The sequence below is a fragment of the Drosophila subpulchrella genome, chromosome 2L (genome assembly GCF_014743375.2).
Source record: "Drosophila subpulchrella strain 33 F10 #4 breed RU33 chromosome 2L, RU_Dsub_v1.1 Primary Assembly, whole genome shotgun sequence".
NCBI lineage: Eukaryota > Metazoa > Arthropoda > Insecta > Diptera > Drosophilidae > Drosophila > Drosophila subpulchrella.
The window spans coordinates 14814604-14832928 of NC_050610.1; the positions used below are offsets into that span (position 1 = coordinate 14814604).

The 18325-nt window shown below is 42.5% G+C and overlaps 1 protein-coding gene across 1 annotated transcript; it reads right to left on the bottom strand.

Moving 5' to 3' along the window:
• Positions 1-21: 21 nt before the first annotated feature.
• Positions 22-18289, bottom strand: LOC119548546. Its single transcript, XM_037855840.1, has 7 exons — positions 17831-18289; positions 4054-4483; positions 3848-3990; positions 1392-3605; positions 1024-1161; positions 754-961; positions 22-692 (listed from the first exon to the last, which is right to left on the bottom strand). Exons 1-7 carry the CDS (start codon positions 17930-17932, stop codon positions 382-384), a joined length of 3546 nt encoding a protein of 1181 aa, XP_037711768.1. The 5' UTR covers positions 17933-18289; the 3' UTR covers positions 22-381.
• Between the last annotated feature and the right edge of the window lie 36 nt (positions 18290-18325).

The following is an 18325-nucleotide window of genomic DNA, read 5'->3' on the forward strand; positions in this document are numbered from 1 at the left end:
GCATTTGATTTAATGCCAAAAATAAATTATATGTGAACTTAGCATAGATCCCAATCAGATTCCACCTCTCTTGGTTTATTTTACACATTCTCTGCTCCTTTCTTAAATTGAACTATTTATAATGACTGTTTTATGAAGGCGAAAAAGAAACAATACAGAAAAGTTGATGAAAGCACCGAATCATTGCGTATATGTCTTATACTCGCACCAGTTCTATAATAGATTGTAATTTCTCAAGTCCAATCTAGGACTTTGGCAAGATTTCACTAACAATTTTGGATGTGGTTGATGAAACTCCTCCTCGCTTAAACTAAGTCTTAAGGTTTAAACAATAAACTGCTTGAAGAAGGCCCGCTGAGGGCCCCGGCAGCTCTAATCTCTTCACGCTAGGACACCATCCAATGCATGAATCACTCCGTTGGTGGCTGGAATGTTCGATGTGACCATCTGGGCATCGTTCACCTTAATCTTGCCGGCGGATGTCTTCTGCAGGATCACGGTCTTGCCCGTGGACAGGGAGTCCTTGACCTGGTAGAAACGCATGCCGGCGGAGAAGAGAGCGCCGGGAACAATGTGCTTCATGGCAAACTGCTCGGCGGTCTCTTTGTCGTTGTAGAGCTTCTCCAGGGTGTCGGAATCCAGTTCACTGAAGCTCTTGTCCACAGGAGCGAAAACTGTGTAGGTCTTAACACCTGCAAAGTGCCATAGAGTGTTAAGATTTTTATTTTATTAGGAAGTCCTATTTTTTCCTACCCTTGCTCTGCAGCTTCTCGGAGAGTCCAGAGGTATACAGAATCTTGAGGAAATTGCTAAAGCGACCCTCGCGATCAGACTGTAGAGTCTGAAGAATATCTCCAACTGGCAGTGGGAACATCACGCGATCGACGGCGTGAGCCACTCCCTGTGGGATCTTGATGTCCTTCTTGTTCAGCACAACCATGGCTCCGTTGATGGTGGTGAGCTGTAAGGTATGTATAGAATTTTAGTTCTCCGATTGGGAAACATGCCCGCAGCTTATCTTACAGTCACATCGTTCCATTCCTGGTCATGCATGTTGTACTGATTAACTCGCAGCTGAGTTCCGGCCAGGGACACGCCAGTCATCTCGTCCTGCAGGGTGGCAATTTCAAAGGCTCCGGGAATCACATGGTGGAGCAGCAGCTGGGGAAAAATAAGCAATATAAAAATGTAAATATATTTGATTTTCTATAATAGCAAGTCCCCATTTTTCTTTTCCTTTAGGTGTTTAGGTATTCTTTAATAATTTACGACTAAAACTAATAATTTTTTTCATTGAAACTATATTAAGACTTTGTTTTCTTTAATTCATTTAGTGGTTATAATAATGAAATCTATACCACAAGTCCAAGTATATTTTAGTAACAACTTACCCCGCTCAGCAGCCTGGGATTGGACTGGAATTTCTCCTCGGCTCTCTCTGGTCCGCCCAGCTGAACCAGAAGATTCTTGAAGGCCTTGTCCGTGGGCACGAAGATGGTGTAGGGCCCAGTTTCGTTGAGAATGCTGTCCAGGCCCGACTGCCTCAGATACTTGGCCATGGCAAAGAGACCGTTGGACTTGAGGATCTGAAGAAGATCCTCGCTGGGATTGGACAGTACGGAACCGGTTGAAGGACTGGCCTGAGCCGCCTTCTCAGTGTTCTCCGTCTCCTGGACGAGGGCATCGGCATATTGGGGTAGGGGTGGCAGCAGCTCAGAGTTGCTGACCACATCGGACAACCTCTCCGTGACCACTGGCAGATGGGTGGAGACACCTTCCAGATATGGAGAAACCGACACCGTAGATCCACCGTAAATGGGAGCTGGTGTGGTGCGGATCAGACTAGCCACATTTCCGAGGCTGGTGCTGCTCTCGAAAACCAAATTGTGACGGGCCGTTGTGGGGGCGTTGGTTGTGGTGGTTGTTGTCGAAGTCCTCGATGGGTGGTACTGTCGGTGGTTGCTCGGAGTTCCGCGGGAAACAAAAGGTGTGGGTGTTGTAGTCGTCGTGGTGGTTGTTGTGGTGCTCGTGGAAGTTGTGGTTGGTGCACGGGTGGTCTGGATGATTTTGCCACTCTTGATCTCCACCAACTCATCGTTGGGCAAGGTCAGGCGGGAAACGGAAGGCGGCAGCTTGATCTCTCCGCTCCTGATGCGCTCCAAAATGCTTTCCACCTCGGAACCGGTTTGTTTAGTCTCCTTCTCTCCATTGGCCTTGACTCCCTGGATCTTAAAGCTGCCATCGGTCTGCTCCTCGAGATACACATAGGTGGCTTTCTTCTTGGGCGGCAGAGTTGGTGGTGGTGCTGCCGTGGCCGGAGCCTCTGACTTCGAGCTCAGTCCCTCGATCTCGTAGCCATCGGGAATGAGTCCCCGCTTGGCCAGCTCCTCCAGGGACGGTGGGTCATCCGAATCCGAGGTTATGACTGCCGAACTGGCAATGCTGTTTGCTCCACTACTGATGCCCTGGATGTCACCGGCACCACCGCCATAAAGGGCGGCCAAACTGGACAGATCCACTCCGCCGGGCAGGGATCCAGAGGGCAGGGTGTCCGACTCCTGGGGATCGGGTGATCGCAGAATCTGCACCTTTCCACCGCCGGGCAGCTCGAGGTCCTTGCTCTTGCTGGGCGCCACATCACTCAAACTGAGCTTGGCATCGCCACCCAAAGCCTGTTGGGCCAACAGTGTTTGCAATTGCTCTTGCGAGTACGCCTTCTGTCCCTGAACCAAGTTGGGATCTGTGGTGCGAATCACCTGAACCCTCTGACCATTGGGCAGTACCAAGTCCATCTCATCGTAGGTCTTGTTGCCGGTGAGTGGTTGTTGTGGTGCCTCCGACAACGCGGCCTTCAGTTGCTTAAGCAGATCATCCCGGGCAATGGTCTTCACCGGCTTCTTGCCCTTCGCACTCGGATATTTTCCCAATTCCGATTTCACCTGAGCGTAGATATTCTTCTTTGGCGTGGTGGTGGCCTCAGTGGTTGTGGTTGTTGTCGTAGTGGTTGTTGTCGTCGTCGGATGCTCCTTGTAGTACTGTTGCAGGGCACTGCTGAACTGATTGTACTCCGTGGGATGGGCCACGGGTCTTCCGCGGGCCGGTGCCGCAATATAGGGTGAGTTCTGGTAGTTTCCATTGTGCTGGGTCACAATGGTCGGCAGGATGTGCTGCTTGATCTGGTGCTGTTTGAGCAGGAATTCCTCGTGCTGCTGACGCACCTTGTTTTGCGACTTTTCGTACTGTTTGGCCACGAATTGCTCATGCTTCTGGATCAGTTTTTGCTTGTACTCCTGGTCAGCTGGTTGGGCCTGGGGTTGAGCTGGAGAAGGTGCATTTACGAACTGGTGCTGGTACTGTGGAGGTTGTTGCTGCTGCGGCTGCTGCTGCGGCTGCTGCTGGAAGGTTCCCCTGGTGGGTTCTGGGAATGGTGTGGCCTGAACATTGCTGAAGATCTGCGGCACTGGTAGACCCAACTGGGGAGTCAGCTGATATTGCTGCTGGCTGGGCTGTGGCTGGTAGTTAAACTGGCTCTGCTGCTGGGGAATCGTCTGGAATGTGGGCACTGGCGCCTGGCCGGGCAGCTTCTGTAGGAGGCCAGTCGTAGGCTGTAGGGGGAAAAAGGAGTCCTGTTAAATAACTTATAAGTATAGAATCTCTAAGTAAACATCATATTTTAACATATTTAGATAACTTTTGACGCTACAAACTGACGTTTAAAGTTAAATGCTTACATTCCTGGTTAATACTGCAGTAAAAGACCACAAACTCAACATTGCAGCCCTTAAACTCGGAAGTTTTCCAATGGTTTTGTATATATATATATATTAAGTCACCTTTGTTTTCATACCTTTTTCTGTGCTAGAACTTGGGGTCCGAATTGCTGGGGTTGCTGGAAGGCAAACTGTTGCTGCTGCTGCTGCTGCAATTGCTGTTGCTGGTAGGTTTCCGCTGATGGTTGAGGTGGGAAAGCCGTGGACTGCAGACGGGAATCTGATGGATATAAAAGAGGGGGTTATAGGTTTAAGATCAAGAAAGATCGCGAGTTTTGCGTACCGAATTGCTGATGGCGTTGCTGCTGTGGATGTTGCTGCTGCTGATGTTGTTGCTGTGGCTGTTGCTGCTGGGAGCCGGCAAAGTTGCGTAAGTCCAAGAAGTTTTGATGATGAAGATCTAAGCCAGCGGCGGACGGGGACAACTGCTGTTGCTGCTGGGGGAATTGTGGAGCGGTCTGCAGTTGGTTTTGGGTCGAACGTTGGAACTGTTGATTGCTGTGGGGCTGATGTTGCTGCTGCTGAGGCTGCAGTTGCTGCTGCTGCTGTGAAAACTGCCCGAAGCGATGTTGCTGCGGCGGCTGCTGGTGATGCAGATGCTGACTATGTTGGGCGCGGTGGGGAATGGGCAGCTCCACGCCCGCCTGGACAAAGTTTTGCTGATTGTACTGCTGCAGATTCAGCTGACGGCGCTGGGAGTTGTGAAAGGGCGGCTGCAATGAGGGCAACAAGTGAGTTACAACTTTCCATGCTGGTCGTTGCATCATTCCCGGCCAGTGCAGAAAACCAGCTTCGGCTCGAGATCTCTCGACAGTTAAAAGATAAGTCAAACACTGAGTGAACGCTCCTAAAATGGACATGAACCAGTTTCCCAGGCGCCTGTAATAGCAAACTCCGCTCCAATTTTGCAGGCTTAAACTAGACTGAGTGGCTGGTTTGGCTAGGGGGTCCTTATTGGCGGGCAGTCGGTCAAGTTGAAGTCCATAAAAAATGGCAAACTTGTTTCGACGACTACATACGTATTACGGAAGATGAAAGTGCAGTCACAGCTTGGCCTTTTCTCATTTAAATGATTGCAATCTCGGTCATAAAAATGATTGCCCAAGAAAGTTAATACCTATCATGCCAAAGATTTCAAATCCGAGTTCAGCATAAATTTAAGCGGTGAATAATCTGTCTAGATAATGAGGATCTCATGCTTCCTCCCAATTGGAGTCTGCTCAATTCACTCGGTAACCCACTTGTATTGTTTCCCATCTGCAGTTGTCATTAGTGTTTCTCTCTCACCGACCGACCTGCTTATACAATTTTGCAGACCGTCTTACCCGAACTACCCGTCTATACTTCATATTCCTCATATATCTTATATACCTCTTATACTTCTTGTACGTATTGCCAATTGAGGGGCCAAGCAAATGGTCAGGCATCAGGCCATTGTTTACCAACAGTTATTCAACACAATTTCCAAAGGAGTAGATATTGTATGTTTTCTGTCTATTTGGGCTTATGGCTAAACTGCTGTATGTATAATTTAATTGCGTAGGTAATAAATCTTCTTTTTTCTCCGGGCTCTGTCGATGCCAGATTGAGGCGTTATCAGGCTACTCGAACCCTGACTCTTTCTTTTCGCATGGTAATTATGTTGTTGCCGCTAATGCCGCACCTCATCATGACGCGATGTTGTTGTCTGATGATGCCGTCAAAAGTTAACAGTGGATTATGCAACCTAATCGGAGGGGGCAATGATTAGGTTGGGGAAAAGTTCAGGGGGTTCGGTACGAGCAGGTGAATGAAAGAGTTAAGGTGCTTGCTTGTAATGGAATAAAAGCTTACTCAATTACAAACTCAATCATTCTTGGCTTGACGATATTTTCCCAGCAATCACTTTGAGACAGCCTCAGCCAATCGGAAAAGAAAATATCCAATGCCTTGTCATGCATCTTCATCGTAAATTTTCCTTTTTGTCTCAAACCACAATTTTCTTTCTTTTTGAAGATGACTTTTCCCTACAAATTGCCTGGCTGGTGAAAACGTCAATCAGTCATCAATCAAGTGCTAAAGCAATCAGCATCCCCTTCCCAAAAGCCACTGAACCCCAGTCCTCATAGGGCCATACGTATTTCTCTTTCAATTTCTATCCATCCGCAAGTGTTCAACATGTCGATTTCGTGGTTTAGCGTATTCATTCAACATTTTCACGGCGCTGGCATGCAAAACGCTTTCGTTTTTGAACACCAGCAATCGATGGCAACTGTTAATACGCCGCGCATGCGCACCGAAATTAACCCATTGATGGCAGGTGGTTGTAGCTGTCACCAAATGCCACCGCAGCCCACGTGCTTGATACCCAACTGTTTGCCACTGGGTTGAATGTGTCAAATGACAGACATCCGGAATGTGGGTGTTAATCAAGAGTCAGAAATCAATAAACATTGCCAGGAAACATTAATCACTACAGTGAATGAATAATGGGACTTTTGTAGGATCAACTGAGTTTTTAAAATCGAATAATATAACTATTTTTAAAACCATTTGAATTTAATATTAATAATAGTTTCAATTATGTGTAGATAAATTAATTTTACTAAAAACATTTTGTAAATTAAAAACATTACATAAGATACATTACGAACGAATGTTAAACGAACATCTTCTGAAAAGGATGTCTTCTGAATTTGAAATTACGATCTTTAGATAGAAAAAAGCCTACACTTATGAGGGGATTATTGGAGAATACTTACATATATTTAAATTAAAGGTAGATATCTTAGCCTAACACACATCAATTTCCCCAAATCAAATGCAGACCCGAAAAAAACATTAATTTGTTAACAACTGAAATATTGCCCTAGATAAACAAAGAAAGTTCCATTAAAGCAACAAATGGGGCTGGGCTCCCACAACCAACTCCACTTCGTTACGTAAACATTTCCATTCGAGGGCTGTCAAATCAAATGAGCATTATGCTAATCGAAGATGATATGCCATGAGATAGCCGGCAACAGGTAGAAGTCACTGCATTCCACCGGATCGAAACCAGTTTGTAGAAACATTTTTTACATGTTCACTGGGGCGTTGTGATCCCTGATGTATCTGTCAGTTACATGACTCCGGCTGCCGGCTAATTTGTTAATAATTCATAATTGATTTTTCATCACCGATCGGGTCTAGGTGGGTATTACGGCGTTTCGGCCAGATAAGATACAAAATGAAAGCGAAATTTTGGAAATTTCTTTTCGTTTTCAGACTCTCGGTTTCGTTTCGCAGTGAAAGTGACTTGATATTTAGTAAGCATTTAAGCCGTTTATGTTAATTAGAATTTAATAGACTGAGCCGCCAGACCTTCAAGCCTTCAAGAAATGGTGCGCTAATTAACAGTCACCCAAAATCAGAGGCCGTAAATTCTTCAAATCCCAGTTGCGCAACAGCCAGAGGTATCTGCAAGATGCTTCGAGAGTCGCACAATTCACAAGTTTTCCAGTTTTTCTTTCGGTCATGTCAATGGCCAATGGCATCCGAGCTGGCCTCGTTTTCCCCGATTGCCTTTCGGATTTCCTGTCTGCCCCGCAGTCAACCAAAGAAAAACCAAATGCATTTGCCTTCCAGTTTTGCACTGAATCTCTGTTTGTTCTTTTTACCACTCTTAGTCGCTTGTTTTTGGAGTTTTTGGTTACAAGTTTTTGGCGATTCACGGAGTTTCAAGGTTGTTTTCAGATCTGAGGATCTTTTTTCAGAGGCGATCGAAGACATGTTGTGCAATTTGTGTTCTGACCATAAAAAAAGCTGAACATGTCAGATGTCAGTTTGGGCATCAATCTAATGGCTAATGAGGCTCTATGTTTTTGGGATAATCAAATTTTCTTGTATCTTGTGTTAGGAAAAATGCAGTTTACATGTGCAAAATTAAGTAATTGGGGCAATTAAAATAAATTTGTTAGGCACTTAGCTTTATTTCGATGTGATTCATTGATTTTAAAAGCTAAGTCTAAATGATCGAATGAAAATCTGAAATCCTTTGTATATTTTTACCAAGCCTTTAAAGCGTTGCAACATCCTAGGCCAAAAAATAGAGGGTTTTTAAAGCTGGAATAAATAAGTGCCTAAAATAGATTTATTATTGGGCCGTCATCTACATTTTGCGGCTCATTAAATTGTTTGTCTAGATTATCATCGCAGTCCATCTTGATCTCAGTTAAATCTAAGAAATCGTGCTCACATTATTTCCACATCAGCCTCTCAGATCAATAAAGTCCAGATCTGAGTGCCTCACCAATTCGATCTTGTGGCACTAAACAGAACTGGTTAACTTGAGGGGCAACCTCTTATATTCCCCCTGTTGACAGTTTCCACATGGCGGCAAATGTGCATAATAAGCTTTTGATGGCAGTTGATGGCTTAGTTTTGTGTGGCGGCTGTGGCTGCTTGTTTCGTTTTTTTTTTGGAGAATTGGTCAATCCATAGACTTGGCAATTCCCTTTCACTTTTCCGGACTATCGAGAAATGACTGCGATTTGCAAAGATGGCCCAAAAAACAAAATAGGCGAACAAAATATTTCTTTGGATTTCCTAAAGGCATTTTAATTGCCAACAAAATAGCTTGCTGGCTAAGCAAATAGGTAATTAATTTGCGGCCGCACAAAAGAATGCCCGGCAACAATAGCAACAGCAAAAAGTGAAATTTACATAAAATTGTGTAATTAACTGAGGTAAATAAGAAATTGCCTGAAGCGGGACTTTGGCCAACACCTACAACAGACCAGAAAAAGAGGGCCAGACACATGAAAGCGAAAGAAGCCACCGGCCACCGAATCACAAAAACAGTACAGCAACAATGAAGGGATTCCAGGCAAAAGCCGCCAGCGGTTAAAAAACAACCGAATTGAACAAAAACAAATATTATTTAACCATTTCTTGAGAGCCCCAGAAGAAAAGGAAAAAAGAAACTTGGTCAGCTCGGTAACTCCTCGCGTACGTATCCGCAGATAATATCGCTGGAAATACTTCACTCTTACAATAGCAAGGGAAAAGTGCTTGAAAAACGGTCTACAAATAAGGCAATTTACCACAGAGACTCCAAACTTGTCCATATTTGCGACCTATGAGGTCTGGGCGATTATCTGGGTTGTTACTTTATCGGATGATAAAGAAATAACTATAACTATATAAAGAGTTTTTTTTATTCATTATAAAAAGGTATTCAAGCTTGTCAGATATATAGGGATAATAAAGAGAGGCTTATAAAGTCATATACTCGTTAAAAATAAGTTTTAATTCATTTATTAAAAATAATGTACGGAAACGAACCGCTAGAGTCATATTCCATAACACGCAACTTACAAACAAAATTATATTTTAAATTCCAAGACAATTTGTATCTTTATTTAAATATATCAGCAAATTCTGATCAATTAATTACCTTAATTGACAAAGAGGAAATTAAACCTCTTAGTTAGCCATCTGCTTTGCTTGCCAAAGAGTCAATCAACTTGTTAAATCACTCTCATATTTAATTTCGAAACTTCTGCCGTCTTTTGGGACTCCAACAACTGTTTATCCCAGTTAATTCGAAACTTTGCATCCACAAAGCTCTTCAAGGATTGCATAATCGCTTGCAGCGAGACAAAATTGTGAGTTAATGCAATTGCAAGTATCTTGGCGCTTCAAAACTTGAGTGGCATACAAATTTAATTTAATTGAATTGAAAAAGCAGGCAAATGAGTTTGCGAATTAGGCAAAATGCCAATGGCAAAAGTTGCATAAATTCGCTTCCTGTTAAAGTCGTTGTTTGTATCTGTATCTCAACGCCCACACAGCCCACACAGCCCACACAGGTATCTCAAATCAACGGAATGCATCCGATGACACTCCAGTTCCACTAAAGTTGTTCATGCAAATGGAAGCTCTGTTCATATACCTAATTTGACACACTCTGACACTTTTTACGAGCAGCCAAGATTTATTATATCATTAGCATGGCCAGGGGCAGCATCTGCAGTTTCTTTGGCTGCGGGGTATCTGCCAGATACTTAACTGAACTAACCAAATGTAATTTAAATAAACCCACTTCTTTTTTGTTTTGGTCTTCGTTTGGGGCATGAGAAAATTTGGGTTTATGGGCCATCTGCTTTAGGTAATTAACATGTTCATATGGCTAATTGCAGCGAGCTGAATTTTTATTGTGCACTTTGGTAGAGTCTTATGATTTTCGGATGTCGGTCTTCAAGATAAACAGCCACATGAGAAATCTTTCCCAAAAAGGAAGGTCACTCATTAAGTAGAAAGTGAGAACTTAAGCTCAGACTTGTCTAAAATAAATGATTACTTTTTAACATCTTACTTACTTGAATGCAGGCAGTAATTTATGATTATTATGCCCCGTCAATCGATCACTATCAAAAGCAACATCTTTTCAAACAAATAACTCAATTTTCAAACTCAACACACTTTTAATTTCAGAAACCACAATATCAGCCGACTAATATCATACAATTATTATTTGCAAGACAATCGCCTGAAAGATCCTCATAATTATCAAAGGCAAATTGCGTGCCAGTCGGACATAAAATACAAACCTCTAAAAATAATATTATTGTTGGAAATAAATTTAAATAAGCTGCAATTTTTACTTTCCAATTCAATAAGTTTGGCGCACGCAGCTAAGCGAATTGCGTGCCATATATCTTTTATCTTTTGCCATGGCCAAGATATTTTTCAGGTAGGAGTTTGGCGCCCACATCGTCGAAGGCGAAGAGATTTATATACTCCGCTTTGTTGATGGACAGTAGCGAACAATCAAGAGAACCGCCGGAAAATATTAAAATTTCGCCTTTGAAGAAAGGCGTACCAGAGATTTGCATTTGCAAAATTTCGTAACTCAACTTTGCCGTGAAATTTCATTGACAGTGCCGCCACACCCCCAAAAAACCTTTCCACGCTCATCAACCGCCAAAGTTTGGAGCCTTTGTTGAAGTCATCATTTGTGCAATTTTTCTCCTTTTTATTCAGCTGTCAGTGGGCATTTCAATGGCGCCAATACAGCAATACCTACAAAAGTCTTAAATGCGCATATTTCTTCAAACTCTTGTATTTACTTTAGTGACTTCAGAGCCATTGAGATGGGATTGTTTGTCTACTCATTTCCATGGGCTGTCACTTGAATTGAGCGCCTCGATTTCAATTGATTCAAAGTCTTAAGGTTTTGTCGCGTTTCTTTGAGTTATATGGGTCAGGCCAATGTTTGGTTGGATGGTCTCTGGGCTTCGACCTTGGCTAGCAATTCAGGTTGGCAAATTGTGGGAAAAGTGTGAAGCTATAAGGTCGTGATGGGCTGAGGTGACTGTTTTGACAGATGAATTTCAAATAAATATTGGTGCTTTGGTAATCTCCCGTCACTCAACTCCAACTAATTAGTCACTCCTACCACCTTAAGATCTTTCTAGCGATCCAACTTAACGCCTGTCTAATGCTTTAATTAGATATTAGCATTGCCTGGGATTCCCAGACATGCGATTGCATTTGGAGTTCCAACTTCCCCACCATGTCATTTGTCAAAAAGGGGGCGCCATTGTTTTAGCAGCGGAATGAAAGGTAAAACTTTTGATTTTCTTCCACCTCATGTTCAGTTGGAATTCATAATTTATGGGTTAGCAGTGCGCTGGATTCGAAAGTGAAGTTCTTATGATTTTAATTACATTTACCAAGCGGAGGAACCAATTAAGTCATTTTCGGATTTTCAGATTGTATCGCAGCTAACTCGTTGGTCTTGGCTCGCCAAATGCTCACATTGCTGGGTCTCGTGCCCGGCTCTTTGGTCACGCAAGCTCAGTCATTCCGAGAAATAGACCCCATGCAAATTATGGTCTCTAGGGGGTCGCGGGGTCTTGGGTCTACGGTCTGCGGTCTATGGTCTTTGGTCTGGCAAATGTTTCGAATTGCCACCGGCTCGGAATAGTTGGTAGCCGGAGTCAGTAAACTGTGTTTGCTGCAGTTCGTGACAGTTTTTAGCAATTATCCGGATGGGCCGGAACGCGACAAAGTCGCAGACCCATCTGGTAGGTCGACTGACCATTGTTTAGCGGTTACTAACCCCACATATTGTTCACTAGCGGTTTGGCAGCCGTCTCTTGGGGTTGCTAAAAGTTTCTGTGCTGATCAATAGGTATTCCAAAATTTCTACACCCCAACCAGACCTATTTCTGTTTTTCTTTTATATTTATTTTTGTATTTTTCTCAAAGAAATCGAAAGCTCAATGCATTTCGGCTCGCATGCCCATCTGATGCACTCAAATGCGCAGGCAAAGCCGCAGCGAAATGAGAAGAAAACGTTCCGAAAACCGCCGAGCAAATTAAAATTTATTTTTTGCAACAAAACGAAACACTTTGGGTGCCGCGAAGAAGAAGCGAATGGAAAATGCAACTGAAATGCCAGCTATGGAACTTCTGCGGTGCACAAAATCACCGAAGCTTGCGAAAAGTGTTTTTCTTTTACTGCATTTTACTTCATTTTACTGCAACTCTTGTTGCGTTTTCTTCACTCCATGCCGCCAATGAATTGAAAGTGGCTGACAGAGGCTGCGGGAGTTGGGCCGCCCGAATGCCGTATACGTTTACTTAAATACTTAATACTGCTTAGGGTACTGTACTGGGGTATTCGGTCTGGTCTGTCGGCGGCGATAATGTGGCATGAAGCAGCCAACTGAAGTGCGAAGTGGGTTGCCGCAAGTTGGGGGCGTGTTCGGACCTGACAGGTACTAAGCAGAGTATCTCCCTCTCTGGGGGCTTTGACTTCCTGCCCAGGGAACCCCTTGAAGTGGTAAAAAGTGCCCAAGGAGTTGCATCAGCAGTGGGTAAATATAACAGCCTCGTATGCAATATTTACCATGATCATTAAATTTTAATATTTGTTTTGAAAATTGCACAGGGAAGCACTTCGGGTTCCGCCTCTCTATGCGATTCTCAAAAAGGTTTCCTAACAAGTCCTCGCAAAGATCAGACCACGCTTGTTTACTTCAACGAAAAGAAATCATATTCACTGTTAGGAATAACTCTTATATTTCTTTGATATTTTTGCATTATTTTGTTTCTTTCAGGTTCCGCCTCTCTATGCGATTCTCAAAAAGGTTTCGTTACCTATCCCAGCAAAAGATTTGATGTAAAAGGAAATGAATGTGTAAAAAGTCAAGAGTATTCCATGATTTATTAAAATAACTGCATGACTTATAGGTAAGATGTTACGATAAACCATATTTACTTTTAGGAAATACTCTCACATTTTAAAATATTTCCCATAACCCCTAACCTTTTGGTGCCCCACCCGAGGGATTTTTGCTTACATACCAGACAAAAGTAAAATTGTTATCTTCACTTTTCCATTACACGATGCCGAACCGCAGTAATGTCATTAAATAATTTCGCTGCGCATTTGCAGTGCTCAAAAGCAGAGAAATAAAGTGCAAATCGATGGACAAGTTTTCGGTGCTTTGGGGCAAAGCAGGCGGCTCAAAAACTGTGACTCCCACCTCGCCAGGCGAAAAGGAAAAAACACACACACACAAATTATGCAACTCTTCGTCGGCCTGGCTTGCAACATCTCTGAAGAGACCAACCCGATCCGATCCGCTCCGCACCGATCCGAACCGACCCGTCCAACAGTTGCAGATGCCATTGCAGCAACTGCTGCGGCAGCATCATCAGCTTGTTGTTGGAAATCTTGTTTTGGGAACTGCAACAAACGCTTCTTCATTTTCGCGCAGTAAACATTTCGCCCCAGACACAAAGCCACAATAAGAAAACGAAAGTGCAGCAACATCGGGCCATAACGGGTTGCCCAGTTTGAACCGCCGTTGGGCTTGGCTATTTCTTTAGCCATTGCTATTGCTATTGCTATTACCATTGCATTACGTGCGGTTGGTTCCTCGCCGAGGATCGTTTGACTTTTGGCCATATTTGCGTTGAGTTATGGCGAGAAAGAAGATGCAGCTGATGCAAAACCGGTTACACGTGGCGTATGAGTAACGCGGAAGTTGACACTTGCTGCACTTGGTACTGTCGGTACGGCAAATGTTGGCGGTGGGTGAATATTGCCTTGATATATTTACTGTTTGCCGCCACATACCACGGCTAATTGCGGCATTCGTCAGGCTACTCGCCACTTCCAATTCCTATTTCTCGTCGCATGCAATTAGGCAACAAAAAGAGCGCTTTGAAAAATCCCATTTGGTTTTCTGCATCTTGGGCTTTTTTTACGGTTGGCCAATCCAAGTGACTTTTAATGGCCTGGCAGAAGAGAAGCCATCCATCCGGCCGAACTGTCAATATCCAGCGATGAGTTATGTCGCCGAGCCCTTTTACTTTCTTTTCCCCATCTCGGACGTCATTTTAACGATCCCCACCAGTTGGCATGTGAAATTATTGTTTATAAGCAATCCCATTTTTATTTTTCACTGAGCTAATTTCTTACGATCGCTTCCATGAAATTATGCGGAACCAAGCCTGCGGTTTACTGACCATGTTAATGGCTTAATAATTGAGAAGTTCGCTGGGGTAATGAGGAACTATAGAAAGCGCAAGATGCCCTGGATGACCCCATATATTACAGCGGGAGAACAGATATTCTTGGAAGAGATTTTTGGCAACAGCTTTTACTTACTTTTGTTTTAGTTTTTCTATAATGTGGGTCTCAGAACTTGGAAAGACCTTGCTGTCAATTAATAAAAACATTTTACCAAATGTTTCATTTACAACGCGAATTCTTTAGATTCGTAGAGTCTCGTGTGCAATAAAGTGTAAAATCCTTAATGGCAAAGTCTTTTCTCTGCTTTACGGTCTGCAAGGTGGGAAATTGTAATTCAAACAATTTCATAATGCCGCTTATATCACAGATGCAATTACATTATTCAATTTTGTTTACCAAACAGCCCTTTCGCTCTCCTCTGTCCAATCAGGCATGACACTTTGGTTTCATTCACTTTTTAGGCAATTTTCCCTCCTTCAAAAACCAAATTGATTTAATTCTCAATCACCTCGAAGCCAGTTGGGTGCAGAGCCAATCAAATTAAATCAAACCAGAAAAAAACACCAAAATAAAGAAATAAGGCAAACCGAATCGGACACTCACTGTCCCGTTGTGATTAGCGTTCAATTATTTTATTTGTTTGTGGTTAGCAGCTGGAAAGGCGATCTCAATGGGATTACTTTTGATGCGATCCGATTTAAAGTGGCGCCAGGCTAATGGCAGCTCATTACTTTCCTAAAGTGGGAAAATTCGAGGGCCACAATCAAAGGCGATTGAGGTGCGATGATTGAGGCCCTGAGCTGGATTAGCTCTTCAGCAACGGCAAGTGCCTTAATCATCTTCCCTGCCTTTTTCTCACCACTCGCTGATACTTTCCTGTTCTTTCACAAAAACAACTTTCATTTTTCAAGCTTAATCCATTAAAAGTTTGTCACCTCTCCGCTTGGTTACCGAAATATCTTTCAGATAAATATGCAACCGAACAACAATATTTGTAAAGATCTCTCGATTGACCCACTTTCCATGCCTCGAAAACGGACAGAACGAAACCAACTCGCAAAAAAAAAGAAATTACATTGAAATGCGACTTCTTATTATGTTTTTGCTTTATTTTTTCTGATGGTGGATGTTGTTGCTGCGGCAACAAAAACCAAACCCAAAATGAACAGGTTGTAGGGCCCCCGTCACAGAAATATAAAATTATTGCGCGACGCAAGTCAATGGGAAATGTCTGTTGTATTTATTACTGGCTCGGGGCTACGTTTAATCGAAAATGATAAGCGGGTTATACCATGGGAAGCTTAATGTGAGGGCATTTATAAGTTGTCTTCGAAACAGAGAGAGTGAGATTTATATGATGAGCAGCAATTCAGCATGGATTTTCTAGCAAGTCATATTTATAGATATGTTGAGAGCTTTGTTAATGGTGTGTGGCATTATTATGTTGTTAGTGGCGTTAGAAAGGCATTACTGAAATAAAAATATAAAATCAAATAGTTTTAATAAATGATAGAGTTCTTTTAAAGCATATAGGGTGCACATAATATGTAGCCTAACAAAAGTGAAAGCAAGGCGAGTAAAGTAAACATAAATATGTTAAATAAAAGCAAAAGTAAACAACAACAAAATACGAAACAACCTGGCAACAATTTGGCAGGCCCAGAAAAACATGTTCGCAGACAGCAAATCGTTGTTTCTGCCGGGATGCGGATTTCTGTGAGGAACTGTGGCTGCTGCGCCTGCGCCGTGAACTGTGGAACTTGCGGATGGACATGGACGATGGGCAACAGATGGTACTGACTTCCAGTTGACTGCCCGGCTGCCAAGTTTACACGACACAAAGACACAACTGCAAGCGCTACGTGAGGCAATATATACAAAATAATAAAAGTTCAAATTAAGCAATAGCAAAAACAAAAACTAAAAAGAAATTGCACATCCACCAATAAGCCGACAAATCCCGAAAAACAACAAAAGTCTCTCAGGCCACTGCAACTTGAACATCGACCAGTTCCTGTTCATTGCCAGACAAAAGGAAGATGATGATACTTTTTTTCTTCTGCAGGTTTTGTTGTTTTGGCCAAATAAAAAAAATTGTTAAGATGCAATCGCAGGCCATTGCCACAGCTTATGTCAATAGTGAGAGATGATGTTGGCAAAAATCTGGTTCGAACACGTTTTTCTTACGTTATGGAAAATATTGTGCAAGTTGCCGAAAAGGAAATTGGCAAGTCCACCGATGCACGAAAAGGTTAAGGACAAAGCAAGCCGAATGATGGTTATACTATAATGCTGGTATTGTATCAATACAGTTGACTTCTTTTGTTCACTAATTGACTGCACTTACACTCCCCAAGTAGTTGCGATGATCAGGGCTTTATAATCTGTCTTTCCATTCAACCATAATCCCATATCCAAACATTGCCCGCAGCACAAAACAACATCAAAATAAATCTTTTTTACGTAATCCAAACCTCAATTATAGGCATTAGTTCATCCAAAAATAAAGCTTAACAACGGAGAAAAAAAAGAGGAGACAACAGAGCTGTTGATTTCACATCATAAATTGCTGTGGCTCTTGGCCAAAACTTTTTGGGCCTCAGTTTTAGCCGTGAAAGTGAAAACTGTAACAGCGGATGCCAAACATGATCCGATTACATCAACATAGGAAAATCAACATAGATTAGGGTAATCAATTATCTAAGAGACCTTAAACTTGGCACGAACCAATGAGAAGTTCTGAAAAACCCAAATGACTAGACAGTTTTTTTTTTGGTTTTAAAATAAATTTCGTCTTTGAGATGTTGAGAGATGGGTTTTCTTTTCGATACTTCGTTTCTTGACCACTCCAAGCGAACAGGTTTAAACGTTGTCCCATGACTTTACGGCTTTTACTCTTCCTTTGCATCTTCATTTAATCGAGTCCCCCCACCCGCGACTCGGCGAAAGATAAAAATATTTTTGTGAAAAGGGAAAGTTCATTGAGGCGTTGAAAATCGTTTTCGTTTTCAGTTGCGGTCCTAAATGTTTTAACAATTAATATTGAAATTCCAAAACATATATTTAAATAATTGCATTCTTAAATAGGTTGTCGAGCTTGGGAACTCCAACTGCGATCAGCTGGGGGTTATCTTGTCTTGATAGAAAGTCTTACGCAAGTCTGGGGAATTTCTGAGATAGACGCTTTTAAAAATGTTTGGTTATTTGACATATATTTATACGAGTACAACTCAAAGCATGGCAACTTTCTTCGGCCAATATCTGAAAACTGTGTCAATTTGGTCGGGACAAGCGAAGAGTCCACAAAGCCAGATTTGACAATGAATATTTGCATATGGTTCAATGGAAATGCAAATTAAGTGATAAACATTTTTCTCTCCATTTTTATGATTATTTGGCACATATTTGGGGTGACGTTTATGAGGCATTGCCTTTGTCTAATGGAATGTGGAACACCAGCAATAGGGCTTAAAGTGGAACAACCCAGTGTCGACATAATGAAATATATTTCGAAATGATTTTTAGATCAATTTATTTCCTAACTTACCCCATTGTGAAGCCCAACATTGGGTGGTGGTATAAATCCTTGTGCATCCGCAGCGACCACCCACAGGCACAAAGTGCCCCACAGTGCCAATAAGACTCGCATGGTTCACCAGGGAATTCCAATTCGTTGAACTATTATTGTTTTTTCAATTAATCAGATATCAATGCACTATTTTCTTTCGAAACAAACACGATACCGCTGGAAATATCCAAGGAAAAAAGAGGGCGCGCGAAATGTCAGAAATGTCAGTTATGCGACGCGAAGTAACAACACAAAATCCAAATCAACTTGGGACCAAGTTATTTTCGTTACGTTTTCTATTTGCTTTATGCAAATGATGCAGTTTTCTGTTTTCTTCGCTCTCGGTTTAAAAAATTCCGTTAGCGTTTGAGCCGCGTTTGGGGACTTTTCAAGAGGCAAGTCTCTTTATGGTGGCAGCCGCAGACACGACTTGCCTGGCAAAAGTTCGAAGCTTAACTGAAGATCATTAAACGT